The sequence below is a fragment of the Pteropus alecto genome, unplaced genomic scaffold, assembly GCF_000325575.1.
Source record: "Pteropus alecto unplaced genomic scaffold, ASM32557v1 scaffold61, whole genome shotgun sequence".
NCBI classification, from domain to species: domain Eukaryota; kingdom Metazoa; phylum Chordata; class Mammalia; order Chiroptera; family Pteropodidae; genus Pteropus; species Pteropus alecto.
In genome coordinates, this window is record NW_006434835.1 from 22,782,206 (window position 1) to 22,803,277 (window position 21,072).

A 21,072-nucleotide genomic window follows, 5' to 3' on the forward strand; every position below is an offset into this window, starting at 1 on the left:
AGGCCTGCTTCCTGTCCATGCCTGCTTCCCCAGTGTAGGGATACTCTCCCACTGAGAGTAGCACTGAGCTACTCTCCCAGCTGTCTCTGCCCTCACACTTGCCTTCTGCCCAGCCCCATTTCACATCTAGGCCCTAGACCCTGACCTGGGCATTGACATCTCAGCTGAGTAAAAGGAATGGGCTACTCAGCCCCCGTCAGTGTGCCAGGCACTGAGACATCAATACTTGTGCATTCTGGTCCTGACCCTGGTCTCGAGTAGCACTGAGCTACTCTCCCAGCTGTCTCTGCCCTCACACTTGCCTTCTGCCCAGCCCCATTTCACATCTAGGCCCTAGACCCTGACCTGGGCATTGACATCTCAGCTGAGTAAAAGGAATGGGCTACTCAGCCCCCGTCAGTGTGCCAGGCACTGAGACATCAATACTTGTGCATTCTGGTCCTGACCCTGGTCTCTTCTCCTTGTGATTGTTGCCAGTCTTTGCTTCATCATGAGGTAAATTTGCTGAGCATTCAGCAAAAGTACCCATCCTTCATCCAGTACAAGTTGCTGAACTGAGTGAGTGCCCAGATATTTTCAGGACTATTTTAATAACGCTTTATTTTGCACCATCAAGGAATGAGGTAGTCACAGAAGTGAATTCTCCAGATAACTGAAATTTGGGGGGGTTAGGTTTTATGTTAAGAAATTTGAAGGGAGACCTAAAATGCTTTGTACTTTCATGTCTTCTTAAGCCAGAGATACAGTTCATACTTTAACCTATTTTAGGCAACTGAGTATCTCATTTTGGACTGCTCGGGTTTGGGGATTGTCATTGAGTTTTTATTATTGGTGTCTCAGGCTCAAACGGCTTTCTGATCTAACTTACTGCTCCAGCGGAGCTCATTTACTGAGTACCTACTATGTGCAAGGGACAAGGAGCCTAAGGGAGTTACTGTCCCATCCTCCAGTTTAGGAAGTTAGAGATTCAGCCTGTTAGGGACGATATTGCGTGGAAACTCTTCTTTGTCAGAAAGCGTGCCCTATCTTTAGGTGCTCAGATGTCTTTTTTTTCTCTCCATTCATTTATTAAACATTACTGTGGGCCAGGCACTGTGCTAGGTGCTGACATTATAAACCATGAATAAACTTTTGTCCCTATTGCAAGGACCCTTCCTCCCTGGTCGTCAGCTGTTTCTCAGAATGTTGGGTTAAGATACCAAATTCCGACTACCTGACGCCCCTCCCAGTTGAATAGAGCTGTTAAAATATGCATGTATATTTGTAAATATAGCATGTTATTTCCAGTTAAAGGTTACCAAAGAATATTCTCTATGAAAAATGAAAAAAATACAGGAATAAAACAGGAGACAAATATAAAAGTTCCAGATTATTCTTGGAATGCAATCATTTTGTGAGCTCTTCTCAAGCTGAATTCCTGGAAAAAAGATATCGCACTCTATATAAAAAAGTTTTTTTAATTTGTCTTTTGTGGTCTTTTAATAATAATCTCAGAATCATACTACTGTCTTTTCCTATTAAATATGAGATTGGTAAAGGAAGAAAAATAAGTCCAACTGCCAAAATTCCTTGGAAAAAGCATACAAAGTTAATAAATAGGTCTAAAGTAAATACATGATTGCTTCTCTATCTGACCATAAAATAATAGAAATCTTGGGAACATTTCACACCATTCATTTTAAAATAAAGAAACTGCCTTGAGATAAGTACTTTAGAAATTACAAGGATGTAGGTGTTGTTATGAGAAATATATATACAAAAGAGAAAAGGAAAACTAAATGTGTAGTGCCTGAAAGAATTTGAAAACTCCAATTGTAGGAGATATTTTTCCATGACTTAATGAGACTTACTTAAATACACATTCATACCCCATGGAAACTCCCACTTCCAGATTAGGGAATTTTTGTATCCTCAAATTTTTGCTTATTGTCTATCTTAATGGAGTTTCCCCTCTAGCTTCATTTGGGAAATTTTCATCTTTACAGTACTTCTCTTCCCAGGCTGCAATTATGTTGACAATTTGGTGATGTATTTGAATGGTTTTCTGACTAGTTATGGTCACATTTGAAAAACAACTGTGGTAACATAATGACATATGAAAACACAGTAAAAAAGATAAGCTATCTCCTTTGGTTCTGTCTTGATCAATGTTATCTCCAGTTTTATGGCCCTGGACCGGCTACCAATAACTGGTGGGCTGCAGGAGGCCTGACAGATTTAGCCATGTAAAGTGAGCAAAGCTTTGGAATTTTCCCACTCATTAGATACTCAGATGGCATAAACAAGTCCGGCTTCCTGCCCTCCCCGCCAAAAAATCTTGAGAGTTCCTGAATCTAATTGATGAAAAGAGAACATAATTGTTGATCTTTGTCTCTCTCAGATGAGTAGGCTTGTGAATTTACAGAGAAGGGCTATGTAAAGTGTGCAAACCATTATCAAAGTCCACAAGGAGAGGCAATAAAAAAATGAGACGGGTAGGAATAGGCTTCATTTATCTTCTACTTGAAATATTTTTTAACTTACGAAAGCAATAGAAGGATGTATCTGCCTTAACTACTTTTTCTAGAAATTCACCTATAGTGAGGTTTTCTTAGAAAGACTTATTGAGTGCGCGTGTGTGCTTGCATGCACTAATATGGATTTGTAGGAATCCAAGGTGCTAGCCACAGCCAGGCCCCCAGACCTGCTGCACACCCAGGCTCTAGCACAGTGACAGGCACTCCCAGAGACAGCTGAAATCTGGACCCAGAGCTCCTTACCCTCCTGGCAGTGATAGGGCTGCAGACAGACCCAGGAGGGATGGCTCTGTATGCCTTCCACAAATCTGCTTTTGCAGAATCACCCACCCGTACTCAAGAGCTACTAAGTGGCTGTCAGCCTTCTCAGAGTTGCTAATCAGAAAGAGTGCTTCACATACTTCTCAATGGAGATAATTAGTATTATTCGTAAAAGATAAACAGCTCATAGTAACCAAGGTAACGAGGAGAACCTTGCATGCATTAATTCAAAACCAGAAGTTCAATGGATGAAACTCCAGATTAAAAGCATCTATTAACATTTTCATTTAAGTTATATTTACCTGAAATACAAAAAACAGTGATTATATAACTTGTTTCAAAAGCAAATTAACATAATTATTACATATTTTTAAATAACAAGATCAAAAAATATATTTTTTTTTGTTCTGTCGCTGCCCCAAACATATTAAACCATTCAATAGGATGATAGGACTGATGTTAAAATTTTAAGTCAACATCTTAAAAGGTTGAATTTGAGTTTCAACTTCTTATTTTCTTTTCTCTTTTTTTGGAGAATTTTCTATAAAATAAGAAGCAAGGAAGTAGAGAGCTTGGATTTTTTTTTTTATACCTCCTAAATAATCAAATGTGTATTATTTTATGGTCTAGTGCTGTGGCCCTGGAATTAGAATAATGATTTTTGTTTTAATTTTATGCTCTTGACCAAATTAATTGTGATCACAGTGCCTTAATATCCCCATTGAGTAGATTAAATTGCTCCTGGGAAATACTTGCACATCAATGTTAAATATTGGTGTTCTAGGAATTTAATGTCTGATACTCTCTAAATATGTTTTCGTGAAAATGCTTTTACTGATAAAGGGGTTTGTTGGGCTTCCTAGGATATGAAAAAAATATCCTTCCCTAAATTTTAAATAAAAGTAAAATAAAGAACCGATAAGTGTTTACGTTGTTACATGTTATAATAGGTTTCCTTCCAGAATTTTGTTCTTTAAGACATGGAATAAGAATTGGTGGCTGAACATCTGCAACCTGACACAGTCCCCAGGGTTCTTGTAAAAATAGCTCCTCTGGACAGTGTAAGGTGCTCAGAGTCTTTAAAAATCATTCAGGAAAACAACAGGTTGACAAGAGTCTTGATTTCCACCAGATGCAGGGTAGGAAATAGCAAACCGGATGTAGACATAACAAACACCCATTTTTGTTCTTTATTGCTTCTAGGCTCAGAAAATATTTCTAGAATTCTCCACAAAGAAGCTGTTCCAGGGTTCCCTTTAGAAATAGTTGTAGCCAAAGACAATGAATTCCTGCAGTTTCAAGCCTTCTTCCTTTGGAGGACATTAAGGTATTTCTTTAATTCCTCAGCTGATTCAATACAAGATGAGATGGAATTTCAGGGTGATCCTGTAAGCAGTTTGAATTTCCCCTCACCAAATCCCCACCTATGTGCAAGTGCTTTCTCATTCTTCTAAATTAGGACATGCAAGACCCTTTTTATCCTTTGAAAGAGGCACATTAACATGTCTCTGCTCAACCAGTTTAAAGGGGCACAGTTTTCTTTGCTCCAAGCAACAGTCATCACATACAGTGATGCATCAATGTCTCCAAATGTCTTAGCAGGGTCTCTGTAACTGATAATGGCCAAACTCATCAAGAGCAGGCATCGCCATCATTCTTCCAGAAAGCCATGTGCTCTCTAGCATATCATTTCAGTACTGTACCCTATGTAGTAGAAGAGCACAGAAATACAGGATTTAAATGAGGATCTTTTGGTCTTTAGACCAAGACCCATCAGGGTATTTTCCATATTCAGAACACTGTTGCATAGACCAGAGAAAGTGTGGGATAATAACAGTTCCTGATACACAAATTTCAGGATGCTCTAACAAGCAGAATGCACGTTTCTCGTGTTTCACTAACACTTCCTCAAGCTTCTTTATTTATTTAGATTAGAAACAAGCATACTATGGTACCTTGATTCTGGATTCTTTAATATGACCTCTTCCCCCACCAAGAACTTCCTTGAATAGAAACTATGCAGAAAATCTAGCCAGCTTGTGGTCGTTACTCTTTAAGGACTACACATGTCACGTTGATTTTCAGTGCTCTAATTCAAGATCGTATCAATGGTGTCTCATCTTAGAATTCATTATTGAGCATACGAAACTGAATCTCAGTCGTCTCACAGCACTTCTTAAACAATTGTAATAGGACCAGTTCTGAGAATACTTATATAGTGGACTGAAAGCAAACTTAGATCTGTTTATGATAATACCACATTTTTGCTAGATAATTTGTTGTTGCATATTTCTGTTGTAATACTGTTCTTACAGAAATCTAATATAGATATGGCCTAATACGGTAGGACACTGAGCACCAGAATGTTGAGAGAATGAGAAAAAGAAGTAGAATGTAGTGTATGACTTCAGAGAAAATGTTAGGAGACACCTAGTTGCCTGCATATGTGTCTGTGACAAATCATCAGCAACATAGGACAATAGCAGTAAGTACCCCAAAAACATGCATCACCACCCTCAAAGGCTTTTAGAGTTTGTTGGAAAACAATACCTATTTGTTAAATATAATAAAATGAGATGACAAGTGTTAAAATATTTTTTAACTCCTATCTATATTTAATATATCACAGTGTTTATTATTGTTTTCAGCCTAATCTAATGAGGAGAAGTTAAATAGTTCCAGAATAAATTTACAATTTTCATGAATAATTGTTTGCGGAGTTTTGACTTTTTCTGTGAGTTTTGTTGAATATTTCTGTTTTAATATTAAATATTGAGGGAGTCAGAATTTGAAATGTATATACCTGCCAATTTCTTCCATCTAAAGGACACCATAAATGAATGGGGAAATATTAATTTAGGAGGCACGAAATATTTTTTTGCTTCTTGCATTCTACCACATCATCTGAGGCCTAGAAGATATCCAGTGGACTTGTTTTACCTAAAATATTTACAGTGCAGCATTGTAGGAGAGCACCCAACTAAACAGCCCTTCTCTGCACTTTTTTTCCATCGTTAAACTGAGGAAAAGCTGTTATTCCAGTCCTTGTAGGGAAGCAAATTGAACGTATTTCCCCCTCTGGAGAAATGTGTGCTTGCCGTATGTGTGTGACTGAATACCCAGCTGATGAAGCTGTTTGGGTAAAGCGTGGGACTGTTCACGTCAGTGTTGGGGTTCTAATCCTCGAACAACTCAATTATTTATTTTTCTTTCCAGCCAAAGATCATAATCCTAATCCCATCCAGTAGTCATAATATGTACCCCAAATAGCATATACATCGCTAGTAATTCTCTTAACAAGTCCCTAATATTCACTGAAAGTAAAATTCCAATGAAATATATTTTCTTCCATAATATATTTTCCAAAGGCAAAAGTTTCTCCTAAATCTAAATGTCAGTAGTTATGTTCAGGACATTTCTATACCTGTAAACCATTCACTAAAGCCCTGGATATTCAGGATCCATCTCCGATGCTTGCTCTGCTAAAGAGCACAATCCTAACTCCTTCCTCGATGGGATAATCTGTGGTGTGGCTTACTTAAACATGATACAGGTCCTCTTCTCTCTCTGTCTTATGTTTGTGGTTAGAATAATTTTGACAAATCATTGTCAATCTTGTGGCCGAAGGTTGAAATAAAGTCATTATTTTGGCAGGCTAAAGAATAGTGATAAAAGAAAAACTATTTAGGTTTTAAAACTAAAGATGTTTATGGTAAATTTTAAGGGAATGTAGGAAAGCAGCACTCCTGTATTCAATCCACTATGTCATAAAACTTGCCTAAACTTAAGCTGCTTTTTGATGTTTACAGTTGTCTGACAGAAAGGATACTTTAGTCATTGAAGGAAATTAGAAATTGTAAAACAATGGAAAGTATATATATGTAAATTTCCAGGAGATGTTCTCCAAACTGTGTTGTAATAAAAATAGGGAATATGCTATACCCTCTTCGTATGAATTTTTACTGGGAGAATGCTGACCAAAGAATCTCTTTAAAAACTCATATTGCCTACTACCTGTGAAGAGTTGGATCCCTGGCCCCTTTTAGCAGTTGGATAAAAATATAGAACTCTTGATCTTAGCAGTGGCTAAAACACATATTTTGGTCTCTCTTCCTTGGTAACGGGAGATGAAACTTGAGAAGACAGTGTGGACTAATGGATAGAGTGTTGGACAGGAGGTCAGGAACTCCTGTTCTGTTCTATTCCCAGCCTGCTACTGGGTCACTGTGTAAACTTAAATAAGCCAGTTACTCTGTCTGCACCTCATATTTTCCATTTGCGAAAACACAGGTAGAGACATTCTGTACTTGGCTCTTCAAAAGCTTACTCCGAAGAATTTCATAGTACCCTTTGGTTGAAAAGAGGCTATGTAAATACGTCAGTGTCTCTGTTCCCTTTGAGAATACTCTCACCGCAATCTGATATTATATAAATTGTCCCTTATCAGTGCACTGCAAAACAGGTACCATTACAACAGGCTTCATATTGCACAGAAGCTAAGAGCTGGAGCTAGAATGCCGGGCTTTGAATCTTGGGTCCACCACTTACTAATTCAGTGAACTTGGGCAAGTCAGCATGCTAGATTCCTCATCTGCAAAATGGGGTTAATGGCGCCTATCTCATTGGGGTATAATGAAGCTTGAAGGCGTTAGTGAAGAGCACTTCAAACAGTATCTAGACACTGGTGTAAGTGTAATTACTTATTACCGTGAACAATTCTTCGTTATTAACATGGCAGGGAAGATCAAGCATCACTCCTAGCCTTGCTTTCTTCTATGCATCTCTTCCCAGAATGCCTCCTTGTTCTTCCTCTCAAACACTTGTTTCTCACTCTGGCACTCCCATAAGCCCCAGGGCCTGAGTATAAGCTCCTAGTCACTGTTATACATTGTATCATCTGTAATAATGGAAGGACTGTCACATTAAGATGAAAGGAATCCAGATGTTTCAAACTAGTCTCATAAACATCTCTGATTTATTAACTTGAAACAAAACGCTAATGGAATTTCAGAAGTGTTGCAAAATGGAGAGTGAGATAATTGACAGTTGGAAGCAGTGTCTTATTATAAAATATAAACTCGAAACATTAAGAAGAAAGAGAACAGTTAATTTAAATGGAATTCATTTTAACCTCTCTCGTCTGCTTTCTATAGTAGTGATCCTCAGGGAAGTATTGTCTGAGGATACCAAAAAATGCACAAATTGCTCAAACATAAAGAACTAGAGATTTTAGATTGTCAAAAATCTAACTAAAAATATTTCTTTTTTCAGAGGTTAAAGACATTATGAAAGTACAAAAGTTTAGGATTTGATGAAAATTATTGATTAGTTTTTCATAACTTACTGTAGTGTGTGATTCCAAGATTGACTAGCATCTAAGAAATAATCATATGTTTCATTTTTTTTTTCTCTTTATTATTAGAACCAACCTACATCACGATTGATCCACCTGCATGTGGGGAGTTATCAAACTGCACCTTGGTGGAGAAGGATTGCATTTATGGTTTCAAACTTGATCACAATGGTTGTCGAACTTGTCAGTGCAAAAACAGTAAGTATATGAAAGACGAGTTTGCTGTTTTTATTTTTTGTTCTCTGAACCTAATATGATATTGTCAAAGCATATTATGTGACTGAATATCTTTTTCATTCCTGTTCATGACATTCCCTTAGCAACCTGAGAGAAGAAAAATTTTGTACTGAACACAAACAAATACACAGTCATTTGGGGGAAAAGAGCTGCTCCTTTATTCTGGTTTTCACCTTTATTTCTTTGCATTCAGATGCTCCTTGATACCCAGCTGCATTGTGGGTACAGCCGTCCGGGCTTTGGGTACATCTTTCCAGCCACCCTTGACCAGGCCATCCATTGACAAGGACAGCACTCACAGAGAGGGTATCAAATTCCATGTAGGGCAGCCATAATCCTTAGAATGTGCTTCACTTTGTTGATCCCAGCTCGCCTCCATATAGATTCCAATCGTGTCCCCACACCATGACCTCTGAAACTTGATAAGAGTATATTTCTTCCACCAAAACCTAATTGCTCTTCATGTTTAAAATGATTTTGAATTCCCTTAATTCTTCTACCAAAATAAATGTCTTCAGACCCCTCAGCCATTCCTCAGGTGACATAGTTTCTAGAACTTTCTTGGTCCTTTCTATCTTTTGATAGATACATTTACATTATGTCATCGTCCTTATAAAAACGAGTGGCCCAGAAACAAAATACTCCAGAACTTGGTCTGATCAGTGCAATGCTATCACATGGTCTAAGTTTGCATTAGCTCTTCGAATTACATACTGTTGGCTCATACTGAGTTTATAAATAGCTAGAACCACTAAATGCTTTGTTTAGGTCACCTGCCATTAGGTAGTTCTCATCCATTCTGTATTTGAACATTTGATTTTTTTTTCTTTTAATGGTAAAAATGCAGGGCCACATTTAATGAGAAATTATCCTGAAAGTTTCAAACCATTTTCCAACTAGTTGGGATATTTTTGAATCTTGATAATGTGATCTCATGCTTTATGCCTCCAATTTGTATTAAATAAGCATAACTTACATGTCTTCATCTAAACTTTGAACTAAAATTAAGTTGTACAGAATGAAGAACAGATCCCTGTGGCCCTAAAGACTTTCCTGATGAATGACATTGGACTGTAATCCTCACTCTTTCGATGGAGTTATTCAGCTAACATGTCAGCTCCATCTCCACAGGAAAGTCTTGAAACACTCAGCCCGTATCTTATTTGAAATCAAAATTCATGATATTTGCAGCATTCCTTTGCTGGAATCCCAATTTTAAACATAAAATGAAGTTAATGGGGCATGACTTGTTCTTCATGAACCTATGCTGGCTCCTCGTGGTCATTGCTTTCTTTTCTAAATGTCACAGACCATATGTTTAACAGCTCTTTCTGCAGAACTTTTAGTTGTGAATGTCAAGGTTAGTTTCTGTAGTTTTAGAATCCTTTATCCCTTTAAGATTGACATTTGGCCTCTTTTAGTTTTCTGGACTCTCTTTGTATTCTCTCTGATCACTTCGAAACGTAGACAATGTTTCTATAATAAGTAGGTTCTCTGTGAGCCTCTGGGTATAATTACCGTGGGCTCAGAGACTTGGAATTACTTAATGCAGATGGATGCTCACTTTCTGCTTTATCAGTTATCTTGGGCTTTGTATTCCTCTTAACCGTATATGTTCAGCACTTTCTGTTGTAGGAATATTTTCACAAAGAAGACAGATACAAAATAGGAGTTGAGTAATTCAGTTTTCTCAGTTCCATGTTATCTTCGTGCTCTCTGCCTGATGGACTTAATGCTAAAACAAAGTTTATAAAACTGTTGTGACCGTGGGTATTGCCATCCTTAAATTTCCCATAAACGTCTACCCATCTGGGGCTGTCGTGCCTTCCTCCACTTATTTCTGTTGAGAGGAGGGCCAGTCCCTGTCACGCATCCATCTGCCTCGTAGCTCCCTTTGGAAACCTGACTTCATTAGAAAGCTGCCATGGCAGCCACATTTGTTTACTTAAATGGCTATCTTTGACAACAAGATAATTAGTGATTACACCATGAAGAGTTTATATTTTAATGTTGGATGTGAGCTACACATCCTTTCTAATCATGGGAGTGTACCTAAATGTTTTTCCTGAACATTTTGAAATCTGAAAGTATAGATTTGATTGTGCTTAATGACCTCCCCATACCACCTTCACCTGGGCTTTGCTGTTGTGAACTTTGTGGCCACCTGGTCACACATAAGACCCCTGCCACTTCACAATAAGCCTTTTGTGGCTAAATTCAAAGAAGTATTTCCCTCAGTTGTTGTCAGAGCAAGTCAAAAACATATCACTGGCTTTTTGCAAACTGGGACTATTAGAAAAATTCTGCTCTGCCTGTCTGTGTTAGCGTTGCATTCTGGCTTTGTAAACGGAATGTCCTTGCCTCCTACCCGCTTTGCACCTCCGTTTCATTAACGGATAGGATGAAATATATACAGGAGACTGTTGCATTTTGTGCCAGCAATTTTTTTTTTTTTACATATAAATCTTTATTAGCCATTTATTATTTTCAAATTTTACCTATTCATAGGGATACCTAGTCTTTCTTCCTTCCGTCCTCCGTCCTTTCCTTTCTTGCCTGGTACGCTAAGCACCTGCCAACTTCTAGATACTGTAGTAGATGTTAATGCCATAAAACTGAATAAAATGCAAGACCTGCCCTAAGAAAACAACTTCCTGTACCCAGCATGCTAATGAGATATCATCATTTTAAGCCAAATTCTATAACTTACCAAAATACATGCTACTAAGAGAACACTTTGGTCCTGTAGGAGAACCCAAGCTCTCATCTACACCAGACTGGGAAGTCACCGCCCACCTCCTGAGGCTGCGCTCGCTGCTCAGCAGAGGTTCGCTGAGTGAGTGAGCAGGGAACCATCAGAATCAGGGATGCCAGTGGACATCTTTCTTGTCTGAGATCCCCTTTTGAGATCTCACTATTCTGACCATGTATCCATTTCATCACACCGAGATCCTCGACCCACCTCAGTCTTTTGCCATCTCACTCACTGCCCCTGTATACCTAAAAACATAATTAAACAGCAAGTGGAATTTATCAGTTTTTCATTATCAGAATTCTGGTCATAGAGCATTCTGCTCTCACCCACTCCCAGTAGGAATCTTGGTTATTTGACACGTTTGGAAGCCAAACCTTTGAGAGGTGAGTCAGACTAAAGCAAACTGCCAGATCCTCGTTTGTCAGATTGCTGTGGTTGTGCGTACCCAGCTCTCCTCTCAGGCTCTGGCAGCAGACTGATCTGCATCTGGGTGATCACGGCAAGTCACTTTACTTCTCTAGGTCCCTGTGTCCTCATCTGTAAAGCACAGATAATAAAACCTAACTAATGCCTTATTTTGAGGACTAAATAAATGAGTGAACGCAAAGCCGGCATTACTCCCTGACATACGGTAGTTGTTTACGTGATAGCTGTTTTGTAACAGATGCGTTTCTGAGTCAGCCCAGGCTAGGTGTGGAAAGCCCCCAGCTTCCCCCGCTTTGTTCCAGCGCCCGCCTGCCTTTGGTTCTTCCTGTCCTCGGAGGATACCCACACGAACGACTTTCCTTTTACCTTTTAATTTTGACCCTCAAATATTCCGGTTCTTTTTTACCCAGTTTTAGAAAAAAGAAAGTTCCTTATAGTGAAAGATGGCCCAAGAATGTTCCTTTTTTCCCGTTGCAACTACTTGATAAGTATCGATTTTTTTGTCTGAATTTCTCTTCCATTCTTTTTCTGTATCCCACCAAAAACCTGCTTCACATACAATGGTCCTAATTATTTATGCTTAAGTTTTACGTTAGGGATTAGACCTTGTTTAGGTAAACCACTGGCCTCAAGATTTCTTAAAATCAGACCCACACCAAGTAAATGCTTCTCCCCTGTTCATTGGTTTATTGTTTGCTCATTCACTTTTTGTTTCATTCATCTAGTATTTGTTGAGTGTGTACTATATGCCAAGCACTAAGGATATGAAAAAGATAAAAAATGGACCTTATCCTTGACTAATATTGGTAGTAAGCTAATACATTGTAATGATATTGCAACATAATTAAGCATGTTATAGATCGAAATAAAACCCCAGTGGAAACACGCCCTTCAGAAGTATATGGAAGGTATATGACAAAGGATTCTTTTGTTTGTATTATTGCTATTTTAACCTATAATAAATACCATTCTTATAACACTGCTAAGCAAAGTAGTGCAGTAAGGGCATACAGAGAAATTTAAATTATCCCTATCTCATTTTCTCAAGAACATATTCAGAATAAAGAAAAATGTGATAGAAAATGTTTAAGAAAGTAGAGTAGCAACGAAAATTAAAACTAAAATCATTTAGATAACCTACTAATAACCTAACACTGTTGGTACAAGCTATTAACATTATTCTTAACCCAAAATGTTTTTTTCTGTTAAATGGACATAGTACACTTTAGCTTACTCTATGAACCATATGTAGTAAGTGGCATCTATATAAATTAAATACCATCAGTCTTTTGGCATCTTATTTTCTACATCTTTAAATCAAGCGGATTTGACTGGAGTAAACTCTTCCAGTCTTAACATTTTGTAATTCTAGGAATTAATAATGCATTATCTAGAAACTGATGCAGACATGGACAATTAATGGTAGGGAGAAAAAGCCTTCATATTTTTCATGAAATAGGTGAATCAAGCATCTAACTAAGGTTGCAGCATCAATATAGGGAAGCGGGCTCCTCATTGTCATTCTATTGCAACTCTGAATGAACACTTAATCAGGTCACGATTGGGACCACCTTTTGCAGTGTTGCATTTTTTATTTAAAAGTCTTAAAAACTTCATGGTGTTCTTAACTGATAGCGGGTTGGTGGGAATTGCCAGTATCCAGGTATGAAGTCTGCAGCAAAGTGTGTAGCAAGCTCTGGGGACACCTGTCCATTGTGTTCTCTGTTTAAGTTACTTGGCATTTACTTAAAGTGTGAATGATGCTCCCTACAGTTGTACCACATCTTGGCCCTGGAAGCAAACATCTCTTTTTCTCCAGAGTAAACAGTTTATTTGTAGCTGCTATTGACCAGCCGTAATGCACAGGCCCTGTACTTTGCCATTATTTATCACTTTCTCTTCAATGGTAATTTCCCCCTATGGATTAGAAAGCATTTTTAAATCACAACGAAGTCATAAGGCTGAAAAATTAGGAATTCAAAGCTACCATTCTTTCTCTGGTTGCCTCGAGTGAGGTACTGAAGCTTTTCAAACCAACTTAAAAACTCCCAGCCCTCTATGAATAAGATATTTCTAATCTGTCTATTCTATTCTTTATGTAAATGTTTGCTTCGACGATATATTTCTCTTAAAGAAAGTCCATAATTGTTACATGGATTTAGGATCACCTTACAGTCAGTCTTTAATGTTCTCTATTTCTGAGTGTGAAGATGGTATTTTTAGATGTTTAGCAAGTGCAAGTGTTTTCAGAAATTTTAAATATTAGCAGAGAAAGCTTTTTCATCATATTATTTTTCTGTTATAGGGCAACCTTGATGAGAGTGGAAGGGTAAATAACAAGAACATTCATCGATTGGTTCATTCATTAGATATTCATTGAATACTCATACCTGAACTGCATAAATAAATAGGTCCCTGGCAGAGAGCCCCCTTCTGCTGGGGAACAGAATCCAGATAGGCCCAGGCCATAGCATGCCAATGAGCAGTTCCTAGTCAGATCTGCTTGGAGCCCTCTGCCCTGGATGGCATAGCCAGTCTACTGTCCATGAATGCCCTGGACTTTTGTTTAGACAGCTTTTGCTTGAAATTCCCTTCCATCGCAAAGCAGGGGTGGTTAAAGACATTTAGTTTTTATTAAAATTCTTAAACTTGGTGATGTAACAGTTTTCTTTCAGGTTGAAAACCACTCTACGGTCTATGGGGAAAAAAAAACTACTTTTTTACAGGACTAGAAAAATAAAGGCACAAAGTTGCTCAGGCTCTATAGTTTCAAGGAATTTAATGCCCAAGGATGCCGACCCTGGGAAGTTCTTAGAGTCTTTGTAATTCATCTATTCCCAGTATTATATACTTAGTGTCATGACTTAAAAATTCTTGTAATAGAAAAATGGGCTTACAACTTAGATCTCAGTGTCAGAGAAAGAAATGTGGCTATGAAAATTTCTCCTTTCTTCATTATTCCCTTAATGGCAGAGAGATGAAAAATGATGACCTTTCAAGTCATATAATTACAGATTTTTAAATAAGCCATTGAGAATTTTGCTTTTCAAGATGCGAATTAGTAATCAGTTGCTTCACAGTGTAATGCAGACCCACGAGGTTGTACTAAATACATGTAATGAAAGGTTTATGGTAATGACAAAATAGAAAATTATACCATAAATCACGTTTTCCTTTTTAAAACATAGCAAATTATTTGGGTATTACTAGCTAAGATTCATGAAAGATGCTATCTCAAAATATTTATGTAAAACAGGAGCCCATTTCACCTATTAATTGTAGTTAAGTTTTAATTTTAGATTATAAAGTTTGTGTGTGGAAAGAACAAATGTGTCATTTTTCCTGGTAACTTACGTTTTTTATATTTATGCTTAAGTAATGTTCAAATACAATAAAGATTTATTTATTATTCCAACAAAAATTTCTACTTCCCATCTTACCAGTCCACGCAAAACAATAATCAAACATTGCCATACTTTCGCCATCCGAAATTTTTCTTTCAAATTCTGCAGTTAATTTAGACAAGTCTCAGCTTGTTTTAGTTACGTCACTGAACGTGTTTTTTTACCTTAACATTTTTATTCCCTATATTATTCTGTTAATCCCTATATCACACCTTTAAAATCTTTTTAGAAGACTTCTAGTAAGCTAATATCTCTAGTAGTTTCTTTTGCCACTCACCATTGCTTCTTTTTTTTTCCTTCTGAAATAGTAAGTTAAAACTGGCCGATAGGAAACAGTTCGAACATTACAGTAGTGGATAGTTAAACATTAATCTAGATAGTCTTTTGGCACATACATATTTTGGTCATTTAGTCATGTGGATATTTGTCAGAAGCGGAAAAAAAATAACTAAACAAAACACCGAATATTTCACGGAGATGTACTTTTTAAAGAAAGGATAAGATCTTTTATGCTGCATGTAATGCAGTCTTATATGATAACATCTAAAACTTGTAAACATTGTGTAAACATTTAAGAATACGTATCATTATGGCCATGCACTAGAGACAAAATATATAATAAAATTTTAGGTGTAATTTTTCAAATTCTCTCATTTTATCAACAAATGGTAATAAGTAGTTTGAGGTGACTAATAACAAGTTTCATGAGAAAATTCTCTCAGTTTCACCTGCACCTCGGATAGAAATCACCTGCCGGCTACCCTCCTGCTCTTCAGCACCCAGAGTACACTTAAGAAATCTATTTTTCACAGTTGGACTGTATTTTGTCTAATTAGTACCAAAACATGCAGTTATGTTGTGATAGCTATGAAATAGCACAAACTATAATTTTTAACCATTCCTAATAGTACAGCTGAGAAATTTGCATCTGCGGAAGATTGGAAGACTAGTGGGGGGAGGCATTGAAGCTTCGATGTGTTCTGCCCCATTCATCTCTGGAAGAAACGTGCTTCTGTGTGTCTTCACAGGAGAGGAACTGTGCACAGGCCTCAAGCGAGGCTGCAGCTTGGACTGCCCCTTCGGTTTCCTCACTGATGCCCACAACTGTGAGATCTGTCAGTGCCGTCCACGGCCCAAGAAGTGCAGACCCATAATCTGTGACAAGTACTGTCCACTTGGATACCTGTACGTATCTCAGTTCAGAAGATCTGTTCTTAATCGCCTACAACTTGGTGAAACGGCTGGCCATGTTTTTGTTTGCTGTTTTGTGTGTGTGTTTGTGAATGAATCAATGATGTCCTGCATCCAGAAAGTCTGCTTGTTTTGTTCGGTGAGTCAGAAAGCCGGGAAAGGATGGTGTCTCCGCAGATAAGAATCGAGTTTTACCCTTCTCTTTTATGAAGATAGGTCAGAGCCTTGTTTTGACACTGTTCTTGGGGCCTGTTATATGCAACTTCCCCATAGCAGTGGCTTTTGGACACTGAGGGGAGAATGGAATTGTCGTGAGGTCCCAGTGTTGTGTTTACGCTTTTCACCACTGTCCCAGTGACTATTCTGTGATAGCTTATTTAATCCATATTTAAGATCAGTTGACAGGAACTCATTTGCAATACTGAGCATCCTTACCTGCCATGCCTTGATAGCTTACCTTGGTGCTAGTCTACAGTTCATAATATTTTTTCTTTATGTAGCAGTAGATTTTGCAAATTTTCTTGGAAATAGGGATTATGAATTATATTTTCAGATATTCTTTATTGAGGCAGACCCCATGAAATCAGATTGTTCCGGGGGAAAATAGACATTTCACATTTGTTTCCTTAGTGTCTGTATTAGCATCTGTTTCTATCTTTATATCAAGTTGGTCCTATAAAAAATTACCTTTCAGAATCTTGCTTTATCATTCTTTCCATGGTTCCCTTACATTTTAGTCTTTCTGCATTTTCAATTTGATGTATTTATATAGTACTGCTAATAACCAGAGACTTAGATCCATCATCCCTTGCCCATCTTATTAAAGCCATCATTGTTATTCTTCCTCTTGGAAATTCTAGTGTAGCAGGGAGGGAGAAATCTTCATTCTAATTTTAATTAGAAAAGTAAGTTGGGAACATTATTCTTAAAGATTTCCCAAGGATGCTAATAAATCATCATTGTTCTTAATCCTAAAATATGAATATGATACCAATAAGAATATATTTATTTCTTACCTTAACTGGTAATATAGAATAAAATATTATTGCCATAGTAGCTATAACCACTTGCTGCAGTATTATGACAGTTCAGAATCAAGGCTGCATTCAAGTCCAACCTTCATCTTGGAGAGAAATCTCTTTGAGGATTATAGATTTTACTTTATATTCTTGTCAGTAAGCACATTCAGGGAGGACCAAGTTGACCACAGTAGACAGATGAGTTACTACATCAGCCAGAACAGTAGCTGTGCTTCAAGGACAACCTCTGAAGGAGAAATCTTGGCCAGACACCATATGGGAGTGTTAGAATGCAGGCAGTTCCTTGTATCCACCTGCTGAGTGGATCATTACTGTATGTAAATGCTTACAAAAGGGAGGGATAAAGGGTGATATAAGTGGGTGAGTGGATGGATGGATGGATGGATGAATAAGTAAATGAATGAACAAACAAATTATTTAAAGCCTTGGTAGGTCTTGAAAATGACACAGTATATGACATGAGATGCATAATTCATTTAATTCATTGTTCTTATTGTGTTAAAATAAGTAGACCATTTCACCTAGCAAAGTATGGTTTGTTACTTGGGCAGTAGTATACCGAGAGTTTCCCATTGGGCTATCTTCTTCAAAGGCCCCTTAAGTTGTCCAAGATAAGGAAGAACAGGGATTTGTTTCCCCTTGAACATACTATTGCCACTTAGGGCTACTTGGGATGAAACCCGAAGGTAGAGAGGTATCGAGCCTGAACGAGGATTCAGGCCTGCAGCCAGTGGACAGAAAGCAAAAGAGAGTGGTTGAGCGTTTTTGTAACGGACAGTATCATTCTCTTTTAGAGAAAAAAATGAATTATTGGTAAGAATTTTCATCCAGAAAAATCTCCACTTTAACTGTTGTGATGTTTCTTATAAACATAAATTTATTTGATTTTATCTTTCCAGTCGGCACAACATTTAGGCACTTTAGCTTATCAGGAGGGATGAGAGGAGTTTCTCCAGCCTTTTTCCTTTGCCCCATATGCTTCAGTCCTACCCTTGGATGGAGCATTGTTCAACTGATGTTCTTTTCTAAGTAATGAAGTGACGACTGCACGTTGACCGCTGGACCTCTCAAGGCTTTTATTCTTTATCACCACTGTGTTACGTTCCCAGGGCTACGGATTCTTAACTTCTTCTATCTGCTTCAGTGGCTACCTCATTAAAATTTTTACGAGTGTCTGAGATTCTCAGAGACCGTGGCTGTGGGAGCAGCCAGTAGCCCCAGCAAAAGGACTTTAGCCCACAGTGCTAGCCTCCAGCATTGACAATCAGTGTATCCTTCACCATCCTGTTCATGGAGTTGCACATTCATCCTTTTTCATGGTGCTGCCACTTTTCCTAATTAAATCAACTGTTGTGTTATTGGGATTCTGACATTTACATCCCAGAAGCACATAAGTGCTTGAACAATTCTAAACCTCAGCTGCGTGGGGGGCAGTCATGGCCACAGGGAACTAATTACACATGACTCCAGGAGTTTTTTAGAGCAAAAAAGTCAAATCATTCTACTTAATAATAATATCACTTTAGTGACCCTAGGTCTGGGTTTTGTAAAAAAAAAAAAAAGCCGCAAAATCAGCCTGGCACTATAAGTGGTGATTAGGTGAAGACCAGAGAAAATTCTAAAGCTTTAAAACTACTCTCCTTATTTTTGAATGCTTTACTCAGTTATATTGGTCTTTGCACTACATTCATGTAAAGGTTTGTGGGTTATGCACTTAAACTCCAGCTCGCCATCACTTCAGTGACTCTAGGCGTCTGGGTGCTTGGGCATCGTTTGAGAGTTTTGGATTTCCTGACCTCTGACAAAACTTTAATTTTCCAGGAAGAATAAGCATGGCTGTGACATCTGTCGCTGTAAGAGATGCCCAGAGCTCCCATGCAGTAAAGTCTGTCCCTTGGGTTTCCAGCAGGACAGTCATGGCTGTCTTATCTGCAAGTGCAGAGGTAAGTGTGAGCGCATGACCCTTCCCTACTCCGAGCACCCAGGGGCACAGACACAGAAGGACATCATGTAAATGAAACAATTTCAGTGATTGCTATCTACTCTGACACAAGTGTCTCTCTCTATGGGACCATCCCTTTTCCTATCATCTCAGTGGAATAAAAGCTCACAATAAAATTGAAAGTAAGCATATAACTGGACAAGCACATTAACCAAATTGATGACTTCTTAGCCCCGCAGTTTTACTTGTCTCGGGAACTTTAGCCTAAAGCGGCTTTATCTTGACCCCCAAAGAGTCTCTCTGCCCCACAGTGGATGGATACAATTAATACAGCGGAGATCCCTTTTCAAAGCCCCTGAGATCGGGTGTGACTGAACAGTTAGCTCACGTATTTCCTGGTAACACAGTTTTTCGTGAGAATTTAGATTTCTGCTGAACAAGCACATGCCGGCCTGTAGCTGTGTCTAGGGGCGAATCCTGGTCATACCTTTTGCCTGGCACTTCCCACTCCAGGGACGTTCTGAAGCCGTGTGAGCAGGCACCCTGACCTCATGTCTGCTCTTACCCCTGCTCCAGCCCAGCTACCCATCCTGGTATGTTTTAGTTGTCAGCAAGATCCAGAGATTAAACAGTAAAAGATCCTTCAAGTTTGTTCTGTGTTTTCAAAGTTGGACAGTTATCACCTTAATAGTGTTTTTTAAGGGGTCAGAGTAAACAGACAACTAGTCACTGCTTCAATTGTTCTGCTCCGCAAAGATCCATCAGTTGCCAGAGGCCCAGGATTTCCCCTCTGGGTGACTTCTAGGGTGATTATTCTGCATATATTGAACGTATGTGGAACATGTGCTCTGAAATCAGTGCTTGTTTATTATATAAAAACGAGAAGGTAGAGTGAAATGAGTCAAAATCAACTATAATTCCACCAATAGGAGAAAAATGTATTTGCAGTTTTTTTCTATTTTTTCTTTTTTCAAAATTGAGAGCATATTAACTTAAATTGTTTTCATGAGCCTTTCCCATGGCATGAACTGTCCTTTGTAGACGTGAGATTTGGTGGCTGGGTAGCATGACCTGTAAGGACGCTATGAGCAGTTTCTCCTATGCAGTAGCTACGTCTTTACCAAGGCTGCCTTCTGTCTGTCCAGAGGTCCCTGCTTCAGCCGGGCCACCTGTCCTGTCAGGCACATGTCTGTCCATGGATGGTCATCATCATAAAAATGAGGAAAGCTGGCATGATGGGTGCCGGGAATGCTACTGTCACAATGGACGGGAAATGTGTGCTCTGATCACCTGCCCAGTGCCTGCCTGTGGCAACCCCACCATTCATCCGGGACAGTGCTGCCCGTCGTGTTCAGGTAAAAGCTGGCCGCCATCGTACGCGCTCCCTAAGCAGATGATCTCTACCTTGCAGGGCCTCATCAAATCTGTGACTCTAGGTGAAACGCAGGGGATGACCCCAAACGCATTTCAGCTCTCTGTGATTTGACCCCAAACGCATTTCAGCTCTCCGTGATTTGACCCCAGACGCATTTCAGCTCTCTGTGATTTTTGTCACCATCAGCCACAAAATCAGCCGGGTGCAATAAGTGATTAGCCAAAGACCAGAGAAAATTCTAAAGCTCTAAAACTACTTATTTTTGAATGGTTTACTCAGTTATTTTGGTCTTTGAACTACAATTATGTAAAGGATTGTGGGCTTCTGTATTTTAAACTCGAGCTCTCCATTTTACAGATAGTGTATTAAGGCTGAATGTCAGTTAATTGGAGGGGATTGGTGCTAATTTTATTCCATAAAAGCTCATTATTTATAAAGTAATATTGGTGAGGGAGAGAATCATTGAAGTCTGTGGCTGTTGCTTTTTTTAAATTAATGGATATGTGGCATTCTTGCCAAATAGAGAAATTTAGAGTGGCCGCACTACCAAAGCATGTAAAGTCATAATAATG

The 21,072-nt window shown here is 38.5% G+C and overlaps 1 protein-coding gene across 1 annotated transcript in view; it reads left to right on the plus strand.

Annotated features, from left to right (window-relative positions):
* The window catches only part of CRIM1 (cysteine rich transmembrane BMP regulator 1), a 175,990-nt gene that overhangs the window by 122,721 nt on the left and 32,197 nt on the right, over nucleotides 1-21,072 (plus strand). The window contains exons 8-11 of the mRNA XM_006910382.3: nucleotides 8,200-8,328; nucleotides 15,981-16,137; nucleotides 19,005-19,126; nucleotides 20,271-20,480. Of these exons, the coding sequence (XP_006910444.1) occupies nucleotides 8,200-8,328; nucleotides 15,981-16,137; nucleotides 19,005-19,126; nucleotides 20,271-20,480 (618 nt within the window). The remainder of the gene's footprint in view (nucleotides 1-8,199; nucleotides 8,329-15,980; nucleotides 16,138-19,004; nucleotides 19,127-20,270; nucleotides 20,481-21,072) is intronic.